The sequence below is a fragment of the Jaculus jaculus genome, chromosome 14 (genome assembly GCF_020740685.1).
Source record: "Jaculus jaculus isolate mJacJac1 chromosome 14, mJacJac1.mat.Y.cur, whole genome shotgun sequence".
In the NCBI taxonomy this organism is placed as follows: domain Eukaryota; kingdom Metazoa; phylum Chordata; class Mammalia; order Rodentia; family Dipodidae; genus Jaculus; species Jaculus jaculus.
In genome coordinates this window covers 46232334-46257579 of record NC_059115.1, presented here as the reverse complement: position 1 = coordinate 46257579, position 25246 = coordinate 46232334, and the positions used below count along the sequence as shown (strand labels likewise).

At 43.9% G+C, this 25246-nt stretch overlaps 1 protein-coding gene across 2 annotated transcripts in view; it reads right to left on the bottom strand.

The window, feature by feature from the left end:
• Window positions 1–25246, bottom strand: part of Pdzrn3 (PDZ domain containing ring finger 3) — a 254184-nt gene that overhangs the window by 13035 nt on the left and 215903 nt on the right. For both annotated transcript variants that reach the window (XM_045133627.1, XM_004651506.2), the window contains 2 exons: window positions 8138–8385; window positions 5221–5308 (listed from right to left, as the gene is read on the bottom strand). In XM_045133627.1, coding sequence (XP_044989562.1) covers window positions 5221–5308; window positions 8138–8385 — 336 coding nt within the window. The remainder of the gene's footprint in view (window positions 1–5220; window positions 5309–8137; window positions 8386–25246) is intronic.

The window sequence follows — 25246 nt, the reverse complement described above, 5'->3', positions numbered from 1 at the left end:
TACTACACAAGTCTTCACTGTATTGGGCCAAGACTGCTGTGCCTATTCCTTTTATCATGAGATAATTTCTTTTTAATTTTTTTATTTTTATTTATTTATTTGAGAGTGACAGACAGAGAGAGAGAGAGAGAGAGAGATAGAGAGAGAATGGGCTCGCCAAGGTCTCCAACCACTGCAAACAAACTCCAGATGCGTGCACCCTCTTGTGCATCTGGCTAACGTGGGTCCTGGGGAATTGACCCTTGAACTGGGGTCCTTAGGCTTTACAGGCAAGTCCTTAACTGCTGAGCCATCTCTCCAGCCCTCATGAGATAATTTATCTCAACAGCCATTCTATCTGTGATGTCTCTAAAAAGATTGCGGTATGCCTTAAGGACCTTACGTTCGAGATAAAGTGAAGAGGAATTTATTCCTTCAACAAATATTTAGGTGCCCAAATATTGGATGTGCTATATTCCGGGCACTGTTTAGGCACAAAGAACGGAAGGACTCAGCTCTCATGGAGACTGTGCTCTAGTACGAAAGACTGGCAGGAAGTAGCTAATGGTGCTGTTGGCATAGAGGATGGTCTGGCAAATGCCTCTGGAGGCGTGATGTTTGGGCAAAAGCTGGAACCGTGCAGGGATGTTTCCTGTAAGGTGAGACGTGACAAGGTTTTGGTTTTCAGGAGACTACACAAACAGTGTTGAGGATCTGTGTGGCGAGAGAGTCAGGAGAAGACTCCCTCCATCAGGGGAGGGCCAACCAGGCTCTGCCTCACAACGGCACCTTTCTAGGTAGTCTCTAGCCTCCGTGTTACCTCCAGGACAACCTCCCCGTCACCCCAGCTCCCGTTATTCTGGGAAGGCAGGCTTAGCGATCATTTTAGCCCCATGTTGGAATTGTGGCTTCCCTTTCCTGTCTGGTCCCTGAGTGACATCACCCAAACAATCCAGGTGACAGCAGCTTTGCAAGCTGGGAAGAATGCTACTGTGGGATCATGAGGGAAATTAAAGCAGTAGTGTAAGGAAAATGCTTCCTTCAGACATCTATTTTCTGTCTTAATTGCCGACAGGAAGACCTGGAGCAGGTGTTCAGTAACTGCAAATTCATGAGTAATTATTTGGCTGTTCAACCCTGGAGTATGCTTAGGCATAATCCCTTTGACTCTAAGCAGTTTTCACAATAACAGGGATTTGACACTTACCTAAATATGACCATTCTGTGGACTTTAAAAGGGCTAACATCTGTTTTTCCTGTGCACTGGCTTTGATAACATCCCAGTACTCTTGTATACATTTCCCATACACATAATATTCATGGGATGAACTTCTCTGTCAACGATGCTGATTTTCATCTCACTCAACTGGGGTGATCAGCAGTGAGTTGAGAATGCTCCCCACCAACCTTCTAAAATCAGACCCAAGCAGACAGGACTCTTGGCTGCTTCAAGAAATTGTGTTAGAAGCTTGGATGGCAGGTGTGTTTCAGGCTTTCTGAAAACTAGGTCTGCTTTAGGAAGCTCGGGTATTAGCAGGGAAGTTATTCACTGGCCTTCTTAAATGGATCAGGCATCCTCTAACACAGACTGGCGGTATAGCTACTGCTCTCTAATGGAGACTCCCAACAGTAAGCCTCAATAAAACTGTTCCTGTCCACTTTCTGTCACTATGTCAGAATACCTAAGGCTCAGCACTTTGTTCAAAATAGTTTTCTTTCCCCCTCATGGCTTGGGCAGTACAGAAGCATAGTGCTGGCATTGGCTCTGTTCTGGGTAGAGCCTTCTAGCTCTGTCAAAGTATGGTGGAGGCCACCATGGTAGGAGCATGTTTGAGAGGGACAGCAGGAAGTAAGATTGTGTGTGGCTTCACTTTACTAATGTCTCTCATAACTAACACATCCTGTGTGAGCAGCATTTAATACTTTCGAGGCAGTGGTCCCTCAGCCTAATTACCACCCAGCAAACCCAAGGTCTTCGAGGTTTCCCCATCTCTTCTTACAGCCATGCTAGAAACCAAGTCTCCAATACATAAGCTTACGCCATCCCTATCCACCCCCAGCACTGAGGAGCCTCTGCCATCAGCACCTCACAATGTACGAAAGCAGCCTCCTGCATGCTGTGAACTCACAGGGCTTGGTGGTAACCACCATTCGAAGGAGCTAGAGGTGGACATGTCTGTATGTGGGCATTGTAGAACTACAAAGCTAATGTCTAAAGATCCAGATAGCCTCTGAGTTCCTTCAGGGCAGCCAGGGTGTTGACTTCCTGATTAAACAGCTAGGTGGCAAAGAGACCACTTAGTGTGACAGAAGCCCAGAAAAACCTGTGAGCAGACTTAAAAATAAACATGATTATACATTCTCATAGCATCACAGTTCTAACTTAAAATATGCTATGTTTTCTCTCTTATTTAAATGTGAGTGGGGTGTGTGTGTATGTACATGCATGTGGAAGTCAGAGGTCAATGTCAAGTGCCTTCCTCAATCATTCTCCATCTTGTGTTTTGAGACAGGGTCTGTCACTAAATCTGGAATTCCCAAGTTCAGCTAGACTAGCTGTCCATCAAGCCCCAGGGATCTCGTCTCTGCTTCTTCAGTGCTAGAATCACTGGGGTGCAACACTACATCTGGCTTTTGCATGGGTATGGATTTGACCTGAAGGCCTTATGCTTGTGTGGCAAACATTTTATCAATTGAGACATCTCCCTGTCTCCATCATCATGTGGGTTCGTTGCTTTGTTTTCATTCATAGAAGGGGGCTTCACTCTGTTGCATGTCTTCAGAGTGGGCTCAGCCATGTCTAGCCTATGATAACTTCACTGTGTAGGGACAGTCAGGTTGTAATAACCTGACAGTATAGCTGTGAGCCATAGTGACATGTGCATGGGGACACGGGTGACATGCATAGCCCAAGCTTTGAGGTGTGTCTCGAAAGCACAGGGGGACGTGGAAGCTTGGACTTCTTTTCCTGGGCCCATGGCCTCTAGGCCAGGGCTCCTCTGACTAGAACGTGCACCAGGGACACCTGTGGACCCTGGTAAAGTGTAGCCTATCCTTGTGTAAAGGTCTGGGGGCCAAGATAGTAGTTCTTATATCTCTTGGCGGAGGCTGGGTCTAAGGGCACTGTTTCCCACCAACTCATGAGGATTTTGGGTGAATATGCTGATAAATATTCCCTTGCTATGGGGAGAAAGATTTAGTTTGGACTAGATTTGATACGGCTGGTACTAACTAATCTTGGAAGGCCTCTGTGGTCATCATCAGGACTCAATAACATTGTCTTGTATCTAGTGTATTGAATTATAAACTTTGGGGCACTTGGTACTAACTTTGTTTTTTTAAATATATTTTATTTATTTGAGAGAGAAGGGGTGTGCCAGGGGACCTAGCCACTGTAAACAAACTCCAGATGCATGCACCCCCTTGTGCATCTGGCTTATGTGGATTCTGGAGAATTGAACTGGGATCCTTTGGCTTTGCAGGCAAATGCCTTAACTGCTAAGCCATCCCTCCAGACCTGCTTGGTACTACCTTTCTGCTTGAGGCAATGGTATAGGGGCCACCTTAGTTTAAATAAATTGGATAGAAGAAAAAATATTAGTTCTGGTGACCATTAGTGATGGGAAAAAGTTATAAGGCAGAATGGTCCAAATTGGGCATGTGCTGTGGCATATGAGTCATGAATCTCATGATACCACACACATGGTCTTATAGATCATAGCACATTTCTAGAAGAGAGCCTTGTGGGACTAAAACGTCCATCAAGACCTCAGAGGTATTAGAAATCAAAACCAAAAGAACCAAGGATCCCATTGCTATAAAGCCTAGTTTAAATATCCAAAATTGTAAAGTCTATGCTAACTCATAAATCTAGCTTTGGAGAATCCCTGACAGACTTTAGAAGACTTCCACTTAGTCAGCTGCAGCAGCTGTCAAACAGTGGTGCCATCTCACAGATGACTAGTTAGCCTGCAGTATTCCAGAGAGCTATAGGCCAAGGGGGAAGTGTCAACAGCCTGTACTACAGTGCCCAAAGAAGTTTGGGGAATTGGCTGTTGTAGCCGCTCCTCACCCCCAAGGGATGGGGCCCATCCCTTACCATGCCGATCCCAAGTAATACTGGCTTAGTTTTGTCTAACCTGGCATTCCCCAAGTGTAAAGTCTGGTCACAGAGACCCCTTTGGGAAGAGGTACTCAAGTTTCCTGAAAGAGCCACTGGCTGCTTTGTGAATAAAAAGCCACTGAATCACTCCTGCTGATAGTGACAAATGCTTAGCTGTGATCATGTGTAGCTATCAGTAAGTGGCTAGTTCAGTGGCCAGCTACACACTTCTGTGGATCTCCATGCATTCTGTTCTGGGCTGGGGGCAGGGAGAAGTGAGGGACATGACTGTTTTCTGCTTTTCAGCTGCCTCTGCCACTGTGCAGTAAGCTCTCTCTGCTGGACATCACCTTGCTTTCTGCAGGGAAGCTGGGGGACACAGTGCTGGGCCATGAGCCTGGACAAGATGTGAGTGTGTTTCCTCCTGCTGGCTTTCTCTTGGCACCATGGGGCTTACTGTCAATGTGAGGTGTCATCCCATGACCCTGCACTATAAACTGCTTTTCAAATATGCTCTAGCATTTAAGAAATAACACAGTGAAATATGACATAACAGTCTTTAAAAAATACAAAGAACATTCACTACATTGTGAAATTTGTTATTCGCTCTATTTTTATCACTCTTACTAAAAAGAAAGTGAGAAATAGGATGCTACTGGTTACCTGATATCTGAAGTATATTAAAAATCAACAGAAGGTAGTTTGCCATTATGGCCTTAAATGATGCTAAAAGAGAGCTATGGACTTGCTTAGTATTTCCAAGCACTGCTAGGAAACTTGAAGCAAGAAAATCTTGGAGAAGCCCCTTTCTGTTAGGGGTGGGCTACATTCACTTTAGTCAGATGCCATTGTATTGCTGTCTGTCCTTGAGCAAGTAGTGGGGATGACAAGAGACAGGCAGGTGGGATGCTGGCAACAGGACTTCCTGTACTGTTTTCTCCCATTCCACTCTGGGGACCTGAATGAACTGTACTGAAGGAGGGAAAAGCAGCTCAGCAGTGACTTTCACAGGGGATGACCCATGGAGGTTCTGCCTTTGATAATTTCACCAGCATCTGTAGGCGACATTCACGTATGGAGAGTTTAGCATTCTGTAATCTCAACAGAATCCTGAAGCCAGAGGAGGCCACGCTACCTACCTCCAGCTCCAGCTCTTCCCGGTCCATGTCCTGATGGATGTCCCCCATGTAGTCATTTGGTTCATAGTACTCGTGGGCTGAGGGGTGCCTGCAGGTAAAGAGAGCTTTAAGACCCAGTGTTCAGACTTAGTATCTACTCTCTAGGATAGGAGCCCTTTCAGATCTATCTTCCCAGGGACATGGCTGCCCACATGGTCAGCATTTCATCCCAATATTGCTACCATATTCCTGAAATCCCACTTTCTTTGGAAGATGATGTAAATTGAAGGTGAGTTGGGGATTGTAGTTTACAGGGTCTATTCCCTTGCTCTCTACTGTAGAGAACTTTCTACCTCATCTCTATGCAAGAGATGGTCTCATGTTTATTTCTACTGTCCCATTTTATTTTTTTAAATCTCAAGACAGAAAGATGCTCAACTTAGGCAATAATTGAAGGTATGTGCTAGCTTCTGAAATCAATTCCAAAGGCTGTGAAGGAAACTGCTATGTATCACCCAAGACAAAGATTCTTCAAATGTTCTGTGCTGGCCTTACAATAAGAAATGCTTTGAGCTGGGTGTTGCGGCATACACCTTTAATCCCAGCACTCAGGAGGCAGAGGTAGGAGGAATGCCATGAGTTCAAGGCCACCCTGAGATTAATAGTGAATTCCAGGTCAGCCTGGGCTAGAGTGAAACCCTACCTTGGAAAACAAAACAAAACAAAACAAACAAACAAAAAAAAAGCTTTGGCTACCACAGCTTAGTTCGTACAACATATAGACACATGTTCAGGCAGACATCAGTGTATATGTGTTTATGTGCGTGCACACACACACACATACACACATTCTTATCTTGTTCCTCTTTGACAGTGGCTGTGAAATATGATCTGGAGCTAACCATCTTCTAGAAATGTCCTTGATGAAACCACCAGGAATAATGGCAGTGAGGATCATAACACACTTGGTGAGTGGCTCTGGAGGAGCGTTGGGTCACAGAACAGATGCACGTCTCCTGCCTCGAGCTGATGTTGGCTGGGGACCTAACCCTCCACTTTCTTAAAGGTCAGGCAGAATCCAGGGGCTTTGGCTATCCCTCCTACACACTGGTTTTGAAACAACCCATCAGACATGAGTGCTCACTCCACCAAGAGCTGGCCTTGCATTTTCCAGACAGATGCATCAGGCAAATATACTGTGGGCACTTAAAGGGCTTTTAGTCCTGCCGATCCTGTGGGGAGCTGTGGGCTTTCTATGACTGCCTGACCCTCCCTCTCAGTGGCCAACCCACGCACTTGCTGTTGTCTGACCTGCAGCCAGGGCTGGACAAGCCTGACCTCTGCACTCTTCTGACATTTCCCAAGTGGCCTCCAGGGATATGTCACATCATGTTAGCTAGACTGAAGGGAATATTAGGGGCTTGGCTTCTAAAAGGGCTGTCACTGTGACAGTTCAACATCCAAGAGTCGCAAGTGGCCTGAAAGGGCTCATCAATAATGTGAAACAGTTCTGGTGATTACTTGTCACATAAAAGGGGTTGCGTGGTCAGGCTCAGGGAAAGGTCCAGCTGTCTCCCAGGATCAGTGGGACCCTGTAGAGTGTCATGGCAAAGCACTGAGGGCTGGTATCCCTGCCTTCCTATCAGGTACCAACCACCCTATGCCGAGCCTAAAGAACCTTACCCACATAGGAAGGGCAGTTGTGACAAATAAGAGTGGCAAGGGGTCTTTGCACACTTGCATGCTGTAAATAGTGAGTGGTACATGAAGGTCCTGGTCTCACCTTACAGGCTGTCAGCCGGAGAATTAGCTTCGGCTGCAGATGACAGCTAACAAGGCCGTCCACGAGATGAAAGGCAAGCCTGTGTCCAGAACGTGACAGAACCACTGGGAATATATGAGCATTCAGCTACTGAACTAATAGAAACCCAACAGGTAGCACTCAGAGGTTTGCTAAGATGCATCGAGCCAATTGTCTGAACCCAGATGGAGCCAAGACAGAAAGAGACAGGGAGGCTTTGTGCCAGCTGCAGAGCCCCTCGGATTGCAGGCACGTGTGATGAGCTAAATTTAACTGGATGCCTTTAAGCCAGTCCTGTTGGAAAGTTTTTCGCTCTTTACTTTTCCAGAATATTTCATGTCAGTCATGAAATTAATGAACATGGCTACCATTTATTGAATGCTTACCAGATGCCATGCCGAGAACTTCCTACATGATTCCATTTAATCCTTCAAAACAGTCTTAGGAAATCAATATGATCTTTATCCCTATCTTAATACACTTACAGGAAAAATAAAGCCCAGGGAAATGAAGTAAAATTACCCAGGTTCCCAGGGAGAAGTGAGTCGAGGCATTACACTGGTCTGACTTGAGGTCTCCGAGCTGTTTCATGTCTTGCACAGGTAACAGTCACGTGGAAAGAAATTAATGTACTGTGTTGAATCACAGCTAATACTTAATTGGTACATGCAGTACTTACATGGGGGCAGGTGTGAGCTTAATGTGTGGATGTAGATTTGATATTAGACCCAGAAAAGCAGAAAGCCTAACTTCTAGGGCTTTCTACACTCACAACTTCCTTTGTCACCTATTTGAAAGAACAATTGGCATTCCCTCTGGTGGCAACTGCAAAATCTTCAAATTACTGTCCGCGGTAATTAAATTTTATTCTGAAACAACTTTTACAACATTTCTAAGTAATTTTGTTCTAAGAATATAATTTGAATAACTCTGCTCCAGGGTTATAATAAAGTCATTAATATGTCAGAGTGGTTCTGAGCAGGATTCGATTTACTGTCTCTATAAACAATAAAGTTAAACATGGGCAACTTGGAAGAAAATTGTAAGACCCATTCATTTCTTTTTGTCTCCATGGAAGACAAGTCAACCTTCCCTGAGTCCTTTGCAGGTTAGCAAGTTATATAGCAGGATACTTACTCCTCAGGCAGCATATAGGGATCCAGCACAGGTGGGCTGGGAGAAGACATCTTTGTCAGGGCCATGATGTGTTCAAAGGTGATGTCGGTTTGGGTGCCTGTGTCTACAAGCTGAGACTCGGAGGGGGTAGTGAACATTTTGGTCCGAGGTGTCCTCCTCAGTACCTGCACCACAATGGGCTCCTTGGCTGTCTTGAAAGCTTCCACAGCCTGGTCGTGAGTTGCTCTGGACAAGTCTTTGCCGTTGACCTGGAAAGACATAATAGAAAAAAATTACAATCAAGTAGAAACTGGAGAGATTTATATAAAGCCTGAGAGCTTGTGGATATCAATGGCTGAATGGAAGAAGCAGGTTGGACGTGCACGGAACCTTTGGTTTTCCAAAGGCTGGCTGGAGCAAAAGGGTGATACTGTAGGTGTCCAGATCCGGTACTGATGAATAAATCCCACAGGGGGGAAGTCTTGGCCTCCTACCAGAATATCTTTAATGTAATTTCAATGCATGCTAATCTTGCCTGTGAAAGAAAAGAGTGCCTTGGGCTCTAAGCCTTTATCAGGCCATGATAACTAACTAGAAATTAATTAGACTATTATGTTTTCATGGTGGGTATTTTTTTTTCCCCAGCTACGTCAAGTTTACTAATCTCTCTTTTCTTTAGAAAGTCTTTTGGAAAGGCGGGGAAGGTATCTCAATTAGTAAAGTGTTAGCCTCACAACATAAGGACATGGTGGTGCATGCCTGTAATCTCAGTGTTGGGGAGATGGAGACTAAGAGATCCCTGTGGCTCACTGGCCAGCTAGTCTAGCTTAATTGGTGAGCTTTAGGCCCATGTGAGACCATCACTAAAAAATAAAAAATAAAAAAGGTCGATGGCATTTCTACGGATGCTACCTGAGGTTGTCCTCTGGCCTCTACTCATACATTTGTACTTACACACACACACACACACACACACACACACACACACACACACACACACTCCATTAAATATCAAGCAAATAATAGAATAATCCCTACGTGGACATGCCAAATATGGAGAAAGAACACCACTGACTAGTAGCCGAGCATCCAACAGCTAGTATGATTTTAGCTCCTTCATTTCATAATGTGTGTAACTCTTAGCTATTGCTGAGGCCCTGGTGTTTGTACTTATGGAATGCCCACTGTCAACTACATCACTTAAACCTCAACATTGTCCTGGGAGGTTGAAAGGTTCAAAACTATGTTTACCACGTCTCTCTATAGCTGCCAATAAATGGCATGCAAAAGCTATATGGTGAGCCACAACAGGGTTGGGCTCAGAGTTCTCCCGATGGTACCATCCATAGTAACTCTGCATAGTCATCTTTACAGCAGCTTACACAATATGAAGCAGAAAAAAAAACTTTATTACTAGAAAATGAAGTCATTACAAGCAGCACAGAAGTGAAACTATTTAATTTCTCCTTTTCCTTCCATTTTTTCCTATAAAAGAAAAGGATTGTGTTCAGATAGTTGGGTGATATCTTATGATTGAGCTGTGGCAAACTTATTTCCCAAGTGGTTGGCTAATAAAATTAAAAGCACAATGATGGCTTATGAAAGCTACTCCATTGAATGTGTGGCTACAGAAGCTGGGGTCCTCCTCAGAACTTTCTGTGGACAGCAGCACTGTGTGATCTTCACTTCACATGGGAGTTTCCCTGAATCTGAATCTTCTTTTCACAATCCATTCTTCCAGTATGCCTCTTTTAGCCACTGGTGACATCAAAATGTACCTACCAATGCTGAAGGAAGCATTTCCTGCCGGGCACATACAGATGTCCTTCATAGCATACTGGCAAGAGTTGGGGCCTGATAGATTCCCTTTGTCTGTGAAGAGCAGTAAAGATTACATAGCTGTTTCCCCCCTTCCATCATATTTGCTCTAACCCTACAGAATAAAACCTGCCACGCTGGAGTGCCTTGTAAACAATTGTTGAGGAATAGATGACTTTTTCTCTGTAATGAAGTCCCACTAAATTACACTACTGGAGGTTATTATTGATGACTTGGATTCTGTCCACTTAAATAATTCACTTACTTAGTGAGGGAGTTCAGCAAGACACGACCTCTGAGTTACAAAAGGACTCCAGTGCAATGGTAAATAAGGGGATGTTTCTCTCACCTTCTGGCTTATAGTAAACAGAACAGTTGACCCTACAACTGCCTCTTCATGCCACTCCCTTTGAGGAAATAATAAAAGTCCATGAAGGAATTGTTTCTAGGTTGTCAACCCAGATATCATGGCTCCTTCCCATCTTAGAGCCCAAAGTTCTGAGAGTTTTGGTGGGGAGGAGATGAGGTAGGGAAATGCAAAATAACTCAGAATTCTGGGACATCCATTGGTGGAATGAATGCCATACATATGCCTTAGTCATATGTAACACCAAGAGTCAAAGACACGTATATCCCTATCCAAGATGCTAGGGCTGATGTGTTCAAACAAAAGCCACAAGCTCTGGCCTGGCAAGGTGGGAGAGAGAGAGAGAATGAGAAATAGTTTACTCAAGGGTTTCTAATTCTCTGGCCATGTGTATTCTTGGGCTTGATATATGCAAGAATCTTTTTAGGCCTTGACTTGGGATTCTCAGGGCTGGGGAGTGGGGGCTGCAGCAGGCACGTTTTATAGGACTTGACCCGGCCACACAAGCTTCTTGACAAGGTATTTTCAGGACCATTACATTCTCTTAAAAGACAATGAGACAAGGCGGGATTTACTATCCTAGATGACCCATTTTTTTGCAGCCAAATTTGTTTTGAATTACCTTGTGCACATAATACTTATTACCCTGTCATCTTGCAATCACATCACTAAGAGACCTAGCAAGGTGATGACTCCAGTGCGTGCTGGCAGCCAACTGAGAAAGACAACTTTTATTCTTGGGATTAGCATGGCATCTACATTACAGACAATGGTGCAGCTGATGGCTGCCCGTATAGACGGGACTGTGTATCCGGTGACATTTGGCCCGGTCAAATTAAATATCATTAACTCGCCCAATTGAGCATATTGCCTTTAAAACAGTTTACACAGCTCTAAAACCAAGTAAATGGAATGTTTTGGAACAAGAAATGCTGATTGCAAAGTTTATCTTTATTATAAATTAAGTTCCTAAGTTACCCACCTAAGGCTCTGCTTGGGCCCCGGGGAAAGAGGTGCAATTATGGTAAAAATCCAATCAGCAAGTGGCAAGGTGAAACATGGCTGAAAATATGACATGACACTAAGGAACCTTAAAGAGGTCCTTTAGTGTAAGGTCTTCCGCGACAAGAGAGACAATTATGCTTGGGGCTTGAATGAGTCCTTGCTGCTCTTTTTCACCAAGAGGTACTTGTAGCTGTCTCTTCCCTAGTCACTCCTGAGAACCACTATGAAACTGGCAGGCATTCCATGTGCTTCTGAAGTTCAGTGTCAAGCCATTTCTTTTATTCGTTTGTGCATTCAGCTAGCATTTGCTGAGGCTATTTCCTATTTGCTGCTAGGGTGCCACTGAAAGTATATTTTGGGGAGCATGAGGCTACAGGATACAGGACACTTCAGAGGGGGACAGAAGAATGCATGGCAGATGACATTTTCCCAAAATAATTCACGAGTACATTGACTTAGCCGAGGTGGCCAGACAGACTTTAGATTGTGCATGTTAGGACAATCACTGCCTCATGACCCAGAAAGAGGCCTGATCTCTCAAAATACCACTGCTTATTGCTGTCGTATGGTCACCTTTCAAACCAGGAGTCCAGGCAGGTTTCGGAGTCTCCTACAGGTTAATTGTAAGCAGTTGAGCATATTTTAGATCATAATTTGCAAAAGACACACTATACTCCACTGAACTTTGGAAATCATAAGCATCTACGGGGAGCCATTGTGTTCCTGAAGATCACAATCACTGCTGCTTTCTATTACAGGTACAGATGACCCCAGCAGAAAATGCTAATGTAATTTTAAATTTCAACTACTATAAATTGTGCCTCTGGCTAAAATCCAACTTTATAGGGATCATTTAATTAAATACAGGGGCAACGATTTTATCCTATAAAATATCACACCTCTGTTTTCATACTAATTAAAACTTGGATTCCACTGGAAGCAAGAGGCGATGATAAACTCCAGAGAGAAAGGAAAATGTCCTAAGTCCTGATTTAGGTTGGATAAAATTTTTTACTCAGGAAACTTCTGTGTCTTAATTTATTTAAAATTTATGATCTGCTCTAGGGCTTGATGAAGAGAAGGTGACTTATGGAGAACAGAGACATTATGGCAGTTAGGAAGAAATGTGAGTCTTGATGAGCAATGGTGTAAAAAGACTATGTTGCTGTGAGTGGCACTCCTCTTCAAAGGTGTATGTACATGGATATGAAAATATGTAATTTCAGATGCACATACATAGGCATATACATATATATACATTCGTAAGGATATGCACACACACGCATATTCATATACACACATGTAAGTATATACATGCATATACATATAAACATATATGGATATATACATACACACATATGGGCATATACAATTATATATATGAGCACATGCATATTCAATATACATTGACATGCACACACACATATGTGCACACATGTAAAATACAGTTACATAAACCTGTGTGCCTACATAATGAAAACTTGAACCTACATGGGTAGCCTGGATTCTAACAGGCACCTTAGTTGACTGTATCCTGATAGCTATTTCTGTGAATATAAAATCCCTCCTTATCCTGTCTCCAGTGTCCTGCACAGATGAAATTGTAGCCTGTGTCTTTTCTTTTTGTGTGGCTTGGGGGATCAGCCCGAGGCCTGCACATGCTCTCTTGCTCAGCATTATCTCCTGGTTGGCCAGCTTCATGCATAGAGGTGTCTTTTGCATGTCTAACTAAGCACTGCCCATTTTTCTCTCTTGGAATCTTTTTATTTAGTATTTTATTAATTTATGAGAGACAAGAGGAGAGAGAGAGAACACGCATGGCAGGGCCCCCAGCCACTGAAAGGAACTCTAGACACATGTGTCACCTTGTGCACCTGGCTTACATGGGTACTGGAGAATTGAACCTGGGTCCTTAGGCTTTGTAGGTAAGTGCTTTAACTGTTGAGCCATCTCTCCAGCCCAGTACTGCACATTTTAAAATTCTTTACCATTTTTCTAAAGAATATATCTGACTAGTAGCCTCTGAATAATGAAATGACATTTCTTAAAGAAGCAGAGACTGAAGAATATACATACACTTATTTTGGAATTTTATATACATACTTTTTTTTTTTCCAAGGTAAGGTCTCACTTTGGCCTAGACTGATCTGGTACCATGTAGTCTCAGGGTGGCCTCGAACTCATGGCCATCTTCCTGCCTCTGCCTCCTGAGTGCTGGGATTAAAGGCATGCGCCACCATGCACAGCTTGGAACCATATCTTAAAATACTTCAAAATGCTTTTTTCCTCTAGTAACACTCCCACCTTGATGCGTCTCCTTACCACCTACCCTTGTCGTCATTCCCACGAGATCTCACTTTAAGTGATGCTCATTAAACTCAACCTGTTTGAGGAGCACACGTCTTAAAATTATCATGCAGCCTTATGTTGTATTAAAGATGATTGTTTAAAGCAGCTCAACATTCAGTGGTGACCATGTGGAATAAGACGTTTCCACTGCTCAGGCTCCTGTTTTACATGGACATGGTAGTGTCTTCAGCAATAAGTCTCTGCATACCCATTGAGAAGCATTTGTGAGGTTTACATTACATAGAACCTTTTCTGTGTGGTCAAAACAGTACCAAGAAAAGTGTTCTATGCTTTGGAGACCAGGAAGGATGTGCTCCAGAAAGGTCTCGGAATACTTGCAAAGAACAAGGAATACTGGGCAAGCTTTCTACTATCCCTGAGCCAGGGACAAGGCGGGGCCACTTCAGATCAAAAAGATATCACACACCCTGATAAAGATGAAAGAGGCGGAAGCACCAGCCACTCCTCTTCAGGACTACTGTTTAAGGTGGTGTTTGCAGACTGGCCAGAAGCCTGCCCAAGCAAGATGAGTGGCTTGGTGGCTAGAGGCTGTGCAATGGCTCTTGGGGGTTTGCTTCTGGCTGTCACCAGAGCTGGAGTCTAACAAAGGAGACCGTGATGAGTTGGCCTCTGAACCCCTGCATTTAAACCTTGGAAAAATGGGAAGAGCTCCCAGGGGCTCCATGGCCTCATCTCTGTACCAACAAAGTGGGAGACGGGGGCTTGGGCTTTTTCACTGCCGCTCTGTCCTCATCCCTGATGCCCAGTGTTCAGGGCTCACCTGTGTGTCTGCATCTGTAAGGAAAGTGCTGGAGTTTCTGACACACCAGACTTGTTCTAGTAACTTTACCTTCATTTGCCCTTTGAACCCTCACAGGGGAGGTAAAATGCTCACTACATTTGACAGGTGAAAACAATAGGCTCAAAACATTTTGGGCACCTGCAGGCTGAGTTTAGGATACAGATGAGGATGATGTGCTTTCACATGTATTTTAAGGTGCTAGGGATCAAAGCCCAAGGCCCTGCACGTGTTAGGCAAGCACCCTACAGCTAAGGTATACTTCCAGACCTTGCTGGTCATTTCTTCCTTCCTTCCTTCCTCTCCTTTCTTACCCTAGTTCTATTTCTTTCTGCTTCCCTCCCTCCCTTCCTTATTTATTTGGTGCATGTGTTTTGTTGGGTGGTCTCATGCATGCCATGGCATACATGTGGAGGTCATAACATCCCTACGGTTGTTCCTTGCTTTCATTGGAGTCCTGGTCTCTCACTGTTGCTCAGTGCTCCATTTGTAAATTTCTGAGAAATACTCCTGTTGCTGTCTCCCTTCTTGCCATAGGTGCCCTGGGATTACAGCTGCCCACCACAGCTTCTGCCTTTTATGTGGCTCTGGAGATCTCAACTCAGTACTCAGTGTTACATGACAGCTGCTTTACTCACGGAGCTCTCTCCAGCCCTTAATCCTTAGGTTTTTAAGAAAGGGTTTTTCTGCTTAGCCTAGGCTGACCTCAAACTCTTCATCCTCCTGCCTCAGTCTCCCCAGCGCTGGGACTACAAGTATGCTACCAGGATCAGCTAAGTTTTCTTAAAAAAGAAAAAAAAAAGTCAGTCTTGTCAGGCTCGATGTTCCATCAGTATCATCTCCCACCAGGGGAGCATATATAGCCACACACCAGGGGAGGAAAGGCTGATTACATGTCTGCAAGGATTGTATCTATGACTTTATGAAAACTATTTTACTCTCTCATTTCTGTCTCCCTGGTCTCCTAAACAGCTTGTACAGACTTGGATTTGTTAGCTGTTTTCCTTAAAGACTAAAAGGACGCCTAAAGGAAAATGTCTCCCCACAAGCCTCTAATCATCAAAGGAAAAGACACATAGCAAAATTCCTTGATTGGAAAGATGACTTTGTGTGGAATTGGAGGGAATGTTGTAAGGAGCTTACTACTTTTCATTTGGAGTCAGCACAGTGATGTATCAGTGTTAGGAGAGGACCTTTTTAGAGGCTCATGAGGAAGCCTAAGAGACAGAGCTTCCCATGGATAGTCAAGTCTATGGTCAGGTTGAAAGCTCTGTCTCTGGGGCCTGATTGCCTGGATCCAGTGTACACTGTGGCACTTCTGTCACCGTGAACAGTGTATTAATTCACCTCTCAGTGTTTCAGTTCATTCATTTATTAACTGGGCTTGACCCAAGATACAAGGGTTGATAGAATTAATTTGGCTCTGCAATAAAGACCACTCAAGGTTCATGTCCTGACCTACAGTGAGTGCTCAGAGAATGCCCATTACTGATTATCTTCGATGATTTGGACGTACCCAGGGAACCGTCCATGTGCTGGTAAAGTAGTGACTGAAGTTCAGGGGCGCTGAGTGAGAGTGGCCTGCCTGGGGCTCTGGGTGAGATACACAAAAGTTTGAGGCCCATTCAGTAGTGAAATGATGAATATTCAAGTTATTACCTCATAGGCGATAACTAAACAAATGAGGAAAACTCCTGGTTCAGTGTACGATACCAGCCACTGTTACAGCTGTGAAAACCTGAGCAAGCTCTGTGAGTCTCCTTGGCCTCACCTGAAGATGGGGGTGAGGAGATTCTCAGTATAGAGCTTGGATCCCCACTAAACACTGCCTACCATGGGGATTATTAGATATGGATCCTCAAAATTCTACTTGCCAAATTTCAGTTTAAAACACCACTCCAAATAAATCAGGTAAGAAAACCCATGCAAAGAGCTTCATGTCAAACTCATATTTAGGGGCTGGAGGGATGGCTCAGCAGTTAAAGGTGCTTGCTTGCAAAAGCCTGATGGCCCAGGTTTGATTCCCCAGTACCTATGTAAATCCAGATGCACAAAGTGGTGCATACATCTGGGGTTTGTTTGCAGTGGCAGCAGGCCCTAGTATGCCCATATTCATTCATTCTCTCTGTCTCTCCCTCTCCCCATGTCCCTCTCTGCTTGCATATAAATAAATAAAATATAAAAGAAAAAACCTCATGTCTATAAGGGTAAAGCCTTTACTGGGTCCTGGGACTCATCTCAAGGCCTGACATTCTGAGCTCCATGTCTTAGGAGACTATTCTGTGTCAGGCACTGAGCTCAGAGCTTTATATGTATGATTTCATCCTTCCTTCAGTTTCTTTTCTCATTGCAGTGACCAAATATCTGATATGAAGCAGCTCAGGGGAGAGAAGGTTTATTCTGGCTTATAGCTCAAGGTTCAGTCTACACGATAGGGCAGCAGGAGCGGCTCCTGGATGTTGCTGCTGGTGCATGAAGCTGACTGATCACATCTTGGAGGATTGGGAAACTGATCAAGGGGAACAACAGGACCCAGCTGTCTTTCCCCGTTTCCCATTTTTTTCAGCCCAGGACTCCAACCCATAGGATGTGCTGCCCACATTCAGTGAGGTTCTTCCCTCTCAGTTAATTCTCTCTGGGAACACCTTCACAGATATGTCTAATGGTATGACTCCTTTAGCCAATCAAGTCAACAGTGGAAATGAACCATCGCAAATCCACCTCTTGTCAGTGTGACACTCAAACACATCATGTCAAACCATAGCATTTTACCCCTGACCCATAAATTCTCATGTTTATCACATAATGCAAAATGTATTAAGTACACCTCTGTGAGTTCTCTAAGTCTTCATAGTTCTTACATTGTCCAAAAGCCCAAAGTCTCTTCTGAGACTCAAAAGATTTTAAGAGTAAGCCACGATAAAATCTAAAAATATGTTACATACCTGCAACATACAGTGGCACAGAGTAAACATTCCCATTCCAAAAGGGAGGGATGGGGCATAGAAAGGAAAGAGTGCACCAAGCAAAATTGATAATCAGCAGGAGCAGCACCAAACCGTGCAGTTCCGTGTCTGCTGCCTGGGGCCCAGCATGGCTGGATCTGTAGTCCATTGGGCCCCTCCAGCACTATTCCCTATGGTGCACATGGTCTTTTTTTGGACCAGCTCAACTTGATCCCTAAAGTGTACTAGATTAATGCCCGATGTTTCTGACATCTCCAATATCCTTCAGGCTCTACTGCAACTTAAGACATTATCTTCACAGCTTCACTCACAACCTGTTCAGAAGCCTCCTGCAGTTAAACCAACCCTACCTGTAGTCTGGCCTCAGAGGCCTCTGGAACCTTGGTGTAAGCTTCCATGGCCCCAACACTCTTTTATCTGAGTGCCTGCAAAATCAGCCTGACATGGGCCCTGGCAAGTTCTGCTGCTAGCTTAGGATGTAGTCTGGCTTCCTTGGACCATTGCTACAGAGCCTTCATTGCTGAACCAGAGAAAACACCGCCCTAGATGATCCTGTTTTAGCAGTTTTTCTTTCCTTCATCTTTTCCGTTTTTTTTTTTTTTAAGTTGAGTCTGTATTGTTATTATCTTAAGCTTTCCTGAGGTCCCTTTTCTATTATCCTGGTGTAGAGTGTGAGATTTCTACTTAAAAACACTAATCTTTTTAATAAGTAAAGCCACTTTGCTCTGACCCCAACTTCAATCATAAATTTTCATGTTTATGCTGTTTTCCTCCAGAAATGACAATTTTTCTTGTCTTTCTGCTCCCTCTCACTATACACCTAGGTAAATGCAGGAAACAGTAACTACAGGTCAAATGCTGAACATTTCTTCTGGCAACAGATTAGCCCATTACTTTTGGATCCAACCTCACTCCAGCTTTCTGGACACTGGCGTGAGGCAGTTTGATGCTGTGCCAGAGACAATACAATGGCTGCTCGCTCGGTTCCCCACTCAGTCTTCATTTCCCTCTGAAACGTCACAGGAACAGTCTCTGCAGTCTACCTTTGTATTGACATTTTGGTCTTTGACCATTCCACCAGAATGGCCCATTGAGCTCTGCTTCTCTGGCTTGAACCGCCAAGCTCTGTACATTCTTCTCAGCAACCAGTTAGAGAGGCCATGTAGTCAGGTATTTGCAGCAATGACCCCACTCTCGGGACCAGACATCTCATTGCTGTGAACAAATACTTGACAAGAAGTACCGTGTGGGAGGAGTGGCTTCTTTTGGCCCGTGGTTTGAGGGTAGAGTTCACCATGGCAGGAGGAGCATGGTGGCAGGGGCATGAGGCTGCTTGCTCACATCTGGTCAGGAAGCAAAGAAATGCCGGTGCTCAACGGGCTCTTTGTTCCCTTTTCATTTAGTCTGAGATGCCAGCCCATGGGATGGTTCCACTCACACTCAGAGTGGCTCTTCCCTTTTAGTTAATTCTCTCTGGAAAGCCCTTATATGCATACCCACAGGAATGCCTCGCTAATGCCCTCAGGCAAGTCCACCCTTTTGACATCGCAACACAGTGTTGTCATCTACTAAGGTCACACTCAAGAACTGTACAGTGTGCCTGGGGAGGTGGCTCAGCTGACAGAGACTATTGTTTACAAAGCCTGCCAGCCTTAGTTCTAATCCCCCCGTACCCATGTGAAGACAGACACACAAGCTCATGCATCTACAGTTCATCTGAGGTGGCAACAGGTCCTTGTGTACGCATATTCCCCCCTCCCTTCTCTCTCTCCTTGCAAATAAAAAATACTTCTACAAAAAGAACCACACAATTAAGTTTAGGCATGCCTACAAGGTGTTTCTTCATACAAGTTGACAATCAAAATTAACAATCACTATCCTGTTTTCACAATAAAGACGCTGAAAAGTGATATTATCTTTGTGTCTCAGATTAGGAAATAAAAGCCCAAGAAGCCAAGTTGTCACTAATGATTGATACGGACTTTGAACCAGCTGCTCGAGGAATGTGCGCTCATCACTGGGTCACATGGCTGGAAGGTCAGGTATTGAGCCTGAGGTGTGTGATGTGGAGAAAGGAGTCTTTACCAGCAGCATGGAGATGAAAGGCTGCCTGAAGGTAAGGTACTGATGCTGAGAGAAAGAAACAAAGGTCTTGTCTAAGGAGAGCACTGAATTGTATATGCCTTGGTACTCATGCCTGGGTTTGGTCCCAAGAACCAATGCACCCAGTCTGCTGACCTTTCTCAGCAGCTCGTTAGTAACAACACCATGTTTAATAAGCACAGTGATGAGAGCACTTGTCTGGGACACCGCCCACTCTGTCCCTCTCTACTGTATCGCGGAAAGGCTGAAAGCAGAGAATTCCAATGCCGTCTGTCAAGCTATCCTTACTAAGCTGTCTCATCAAATTTGAGTGTATGTGTCCTACAAACATCCTACAGACACTCTGTGAGCCCTTCTGATGGAACTGCAATTAAAACAGAACAGTTAGGACAAAAGTAATGTCAATCATCTGTTCAAGCAGAAAAAATGAAGGCACTATCACATGTTTTTGGAAGCCCTTGAATTCTAAAGAGAAACATGGCTCCGCAAGCAAATTTTGAAAACTGTCTATTTCTCATTATGTCTTTACTTCATATGCTTTTCTTAACAAGATAATGACATTTCTGAACACTGTTTAAACCACAGGAGGGCAGGTATTGAACTAATGATCACCAGGAAAAACCAAAGCTGAAGGGCATTCACTGGCACCACGTAACTTCTTGGTTCTTGTGGGTTTATGTACCAGAGTTTTAGGGTAACATAAACTGTCAGAGATTTGGCAACATTTTAAAATTTGTTTTCTATCCAAAGAAACATAATTAGACACGTATCATTTATTCTAGAGCTCACTTTGCTCCTACGTAGCCATGCCATTCCTTGGAAGGAAGTGCTGTCCCTATTACACCACTGTGTTAGCCACGCACACACCTCCACCTTCCCTGACTCTCTACCCCAGCTTAGCTCCGGAGATCCTGGTCCTAGTCTGGAAATAACTGTGTGTGGAAGTAGTAGGCTATCTTTCCTTCCCCTTTTCTATAGTAGTAATCATCTTGGCTTGTCCCCACCTTTCTAAATGAATTACGACAGATCTTCTCACGTGCTTTAATGGTCTCAAAAAGCATTATAAAAGTTCCATACTGGGGATAAATTATAAAGTCAGGTCAGAATGTGAAAGATGTTTTTAGATTAAAATTGCCTGGTGATATAGTCCTATCATTTGTTTCTCTGAGTGAATAATGATGCTTAACACATCCAGTAGTGAGAGAAGGAGTGAAAACCTAGAGGGGGTAGAGGTCTTAGGTAGAGGGAGCTTCTGAGAGGAAGAGACGTTGACCACAAACAGGAAACACAAGATGGATGAAGTGAGAAGACGACAGCATTTTAGTCTGAGATATGGTCATGTGTAAAAGTCCTGTAGCAAGAGAAAATGTGTTTAGGAGAGGCTCCTGTGCATAAAGGGTTGGGGTACACAGTTCTATATGAGACTAAAGATATACCAAAGAGGGTCAATGTACGACTTTTAAAATTTAAATGGTACTTATTTAAGATGTACAATGTGTGTGTAGGAAGTGATTACTACAGTCAAATTAACACATCATCTCATAGTTACTGCTCCTTTTTCTATGTTTTAATTAGCTGCAGTTAATATTATACTGTGTAATGGAAATTTGCCAAGGGAGCAGATTTTAGGTATGTTTATCACCACATATACACACACACAAATAGATCTTGAAATGCTTAAGAAAGCTTAAAGGGGTGGTGGCTAAGAGCTGATAGGATAGGGAAGGAAACAGACACTCGGGTTTGCTGCAGCTTCTTAGAAATGTGGCCAGATCCTGGGCCAACCTAGAGTGGGACAGAGGGCAAGGACTCATCAGGAAGTGGAGCACTTCTGGTGAACACTTACGCTCTTCCATTTTCATAGGAAGCATAGGTTCAGAAGTACATGCCCGAGGTTCTTAGCCATTACATAGGGTACTGAAGAGTTTGAAGGTAGCTTTGCAACTCTAAATACAGCTTCTTTGCTCAGCTAAAATCCTTGCTAAGATGTATTAAGGTGAAACAAAACCAAAACAAGACTTGGAAGCAACAAAGACATGGGAGGTCTTCAGGTCCCTGAAGGTGCTCTGTTCTGCTACTAGCCTGCTGTGAGACTACAGGCTCCCTGAAGGGATCTCTGGTTCTGAGTTGTGCTCCCTGGGGCTTTCCTTCCCAGCCCCTGTGGGTGACAAAGGTACTAGTCTGCTCATGTACACCAACCTGAGGTGCCATTTAGTGCTGGAACCTTGTCATCCTGTCCCTGGAATCATGCCCTAGCCCATAATGAGAACAGTGTAGAGGAAGAAGAAACACTTTATTCTGCATATTGGGTGAACCAGCCACTGCTCCTGTGTCTGAGTTCTTCTCTGTGAAGACCGTGACAGAAGCTCTCCCACTCCATGGAGGGGAAATTCTCCCCACTGGCTTCTAAAACTTGCCTGCAGCCACATCTTAAAAGCTAATTCCTAAATTCCTAACTTTTTTTTTTTCTGTGACCTTTCATGGACATCATCAGCTCTAAGATGACATGACAGGCAGTGTTCTACATCTTCATTCTGCAGACTTTCACTGTGATCATTTTTCCTCCTTTCATTTCTCTCCATGCAGAAAACTGCAGGACCTGAGTCCACAGGTAACCATTTGCCCTTGTGGTTCAAGCTTTCTTAGAGTAGCAGAGTCAAACTTTACTGTGCTGACTTATGGCAAGTGTCATCTTGGAGAGTAATGTTGCATGTGTGTTGTGGGGCTGGGGGATTACTTCTTCATTGCACATGGAGTTGACATGGAATATTAAAGTGCAAAATGGGTGCTTCTCTTGTACTTTGACCAAATTCTATATTTAAAAATGTGTGTGTGCAAGTGCAATAGTGGCACACAGCCATGGTGGGGAACCAACTACTCTTGATTTGGCTAACTGATCCCCTCAGTGGTATGGGACCCATAGCTGGAGCTTGGAAACAAGTCAGAACCATATCCAAACATTAGCTCACTCTCCAATATCAAGCTACCATCAATCATGGGCTACAAGAGGGCCTACACCTATTAAATGCTCTATAAAAAAAGTAAGGGTTGTCTCATTTGTCCTGGTGCTAACTTTCTGTTGGAGAATCTGCTTCTCTTTTTCAGGTAGATGTAGATCCTAAGGAGAGAGCCCCCCCCATCATACCTCAGAAGGGCCCCGGCTGAAACTAAGAAAAATTGGTGAAACAAGCAAGGGTGCTGTTTTCCTGATGAACTGGATACCAGCACAAGGGGGAAGGAGACCAACACAGAGAAAAATCAGCTCTTACCAAACCAGAGAGCCAGAGCCTCAGAGGCCCCCAGCACCTCATCACTGAAGCAGACCACAAATGAACCCAACATGGCCCAGGGAAATTCTGCGGAAGGGGGGTGGTGCGGAAGGAATGTCAGAGCCACATGTTGGGTCATGATATGCAGAGACATTTATCTTACCCATAATTGTGGGCTAACTCCACAATGCACGACCCATATACCTCAACAAAGAGGGGCCAGTGGGAAGGGGGCAAGTCATGGATGAGCCTAATAATGGTACCAAACTGACTGTGTTTGTTGAATACAAAACTAATTAATAAAAAAATTTAAAAGATGTGTGTGTGTGTGTGTGTGTGTGCACATGCACATGTGTATTTTCACACACATATATGCATGTATACGTGGAGACCAGAAGTAGACATTGGCCTGTACCTTCGTTTCTCCCCACCTTGTTTTTTGAGATAGGGTCTGGCACCATGCTGCCTATTTTTAGCTAGACAAGTTAGCCACCAAACCTAAGATACCCTCCCGTTTCCACCTCTCTAGCCCTGGGATTAGAAGTGTGCACCAACATGGCTGGCTTCTGTGTGGGTGGTGGGTGCCAGGGATTTAAACTCAGGTCTTCAGGCTTGCAGCAAGGATTTCACCACTGAGCTATCTCCCCAGCTCCCAGATTATATTTTATTTTCATTTATTTATTTGAGAGCAACAGACAAAGAGGGAGGGAGGGAGGGGGAGAGAGGGCAGGGGAGAGAGACAGAGAGAGAATATGGGCATGCCAGGACCTTCAGCCACTGCAAATGAACTCCAGACTCATGTGCCCCCTTGTGCATCTGGCTAATGCGGGCCCTGGGGAATCGAGCCTTGAACCAGGGTCCTTAGGCTTCATAGGCAAGTGCTTAACTGCTAAGCCATCTCTCCAGTCCTGGACTTTAAATTTTTAATTCAAAATTATTTTCAACTTGTTGGGGAAATCTAGGCTAGAGGATAATATAAAACTCTTTCTGCTTGTGTTGAGATATGTTTCCAAATTTGAGTAAAAGCTCATGTGTATGATGTATGCACATGCCCCATGCGTGTGCATTCAGAGACCAAAGAAGGATTTTGGGTGTCATTCCCTACTGGCCACTTGCTTGTTTCCATGAGAAGGAGTCTCTCACTGCCCCTGGAACTACCAGATTTTAGCTAGACTAGTGATTCTCTGGTCTCCATTTCCCACAGGACTGTTGTTGCAGATTTTGTGTGGCCACATGTAGTTTACTTAATGGGTGCTGGGGAATCAAACTTAGGGTGAATTAGGCCCACGAAGGCCCCTCCAGACCATATTTTGAGTACAATTTCTTAAAGGAAAAAAAAAGCCTCTTGATTTTATCAGCTTCAATTTCATTTGAAATACAGATGAGTATCCACAGAGGAGGGCGCACGCAAACCACACTTGATGTATGCTTACAGAAATGCTGAAGCCGTCATAATTTCCTGAGAGCCTTCCTTGTAATCAGAGACAAGCTTTTTCAACAGAAGGTATAAATTCTAAGTTGTCACCAATGAAATGTGTGATTACCCAATGGCTACCATGATAAATGGATGGAGAATTCTAGAAATTATTGGCTGTGCAGGAAGAGCCGATAGAAGTGAGTGAGGATTACTGACTATGGAGACAGCTATAGGGGAAGATTTAGAACTAGTATGAATCAAAAATAAACTTAAGTTTGTACTTCTTTCTCAAAGATTTATAAAGGTGGCTCACAAATGGCACCGAAAGAATAACGGTGGCATTCTAGAATATTTATCACCAGTGAAATAGGGAATAAAGTGACTTGCCCTCTCAACTTTGCAGTCACTGAAGGGCTTTAAAGAATGACTACATTATAATAATTGATCCTTGCTTTTTTGCAATTAAATGGTGGAAAAAGGGAATGGCCAAATAATTCCACATTCCAGTAGTGAAGGACATCTGGCATGAAGGGATCTGCAATGTGTTTATTGAATTAAGAAAAATAATAAAAAAAGAGGCTGGGTGTGGTGGCGAACACCTTTAATCCCAGCCTTCGGGAGGCAGAGGTAGGAGGATTGCCATGAGTTCAAGGCCAGCCCGAGACTACATAGTGAATTCCAGGTCAGCCTGGGGACCCTACCTTGCAAACCCCTCACTAAAAAAAAAACACAACCCTCCCCCCAAAACAAAAAACAAACAATGTTTTTAGCACACATGAACTGGATTAAGAGCATGCAGGATTCATGAGGTACGTGTCTGGTGATTAAATGCTAGAAATGATAGTACAGTCAGCAAAGCAGCACAGCCACAGAGTCTTCCTGGGCCTTAGTTTCTCCACCTGTAAAATGGAGAATTGCTCTGAATGGTGTTTTCTTCTTGTTTGTTTTGCATGTGTGTAATAAAAGTCAGATGTCGAAATTGGACATCTTTATCATCATTCTTTACTTATTTTACTGAGGTTGGGTCTCTCACCAAC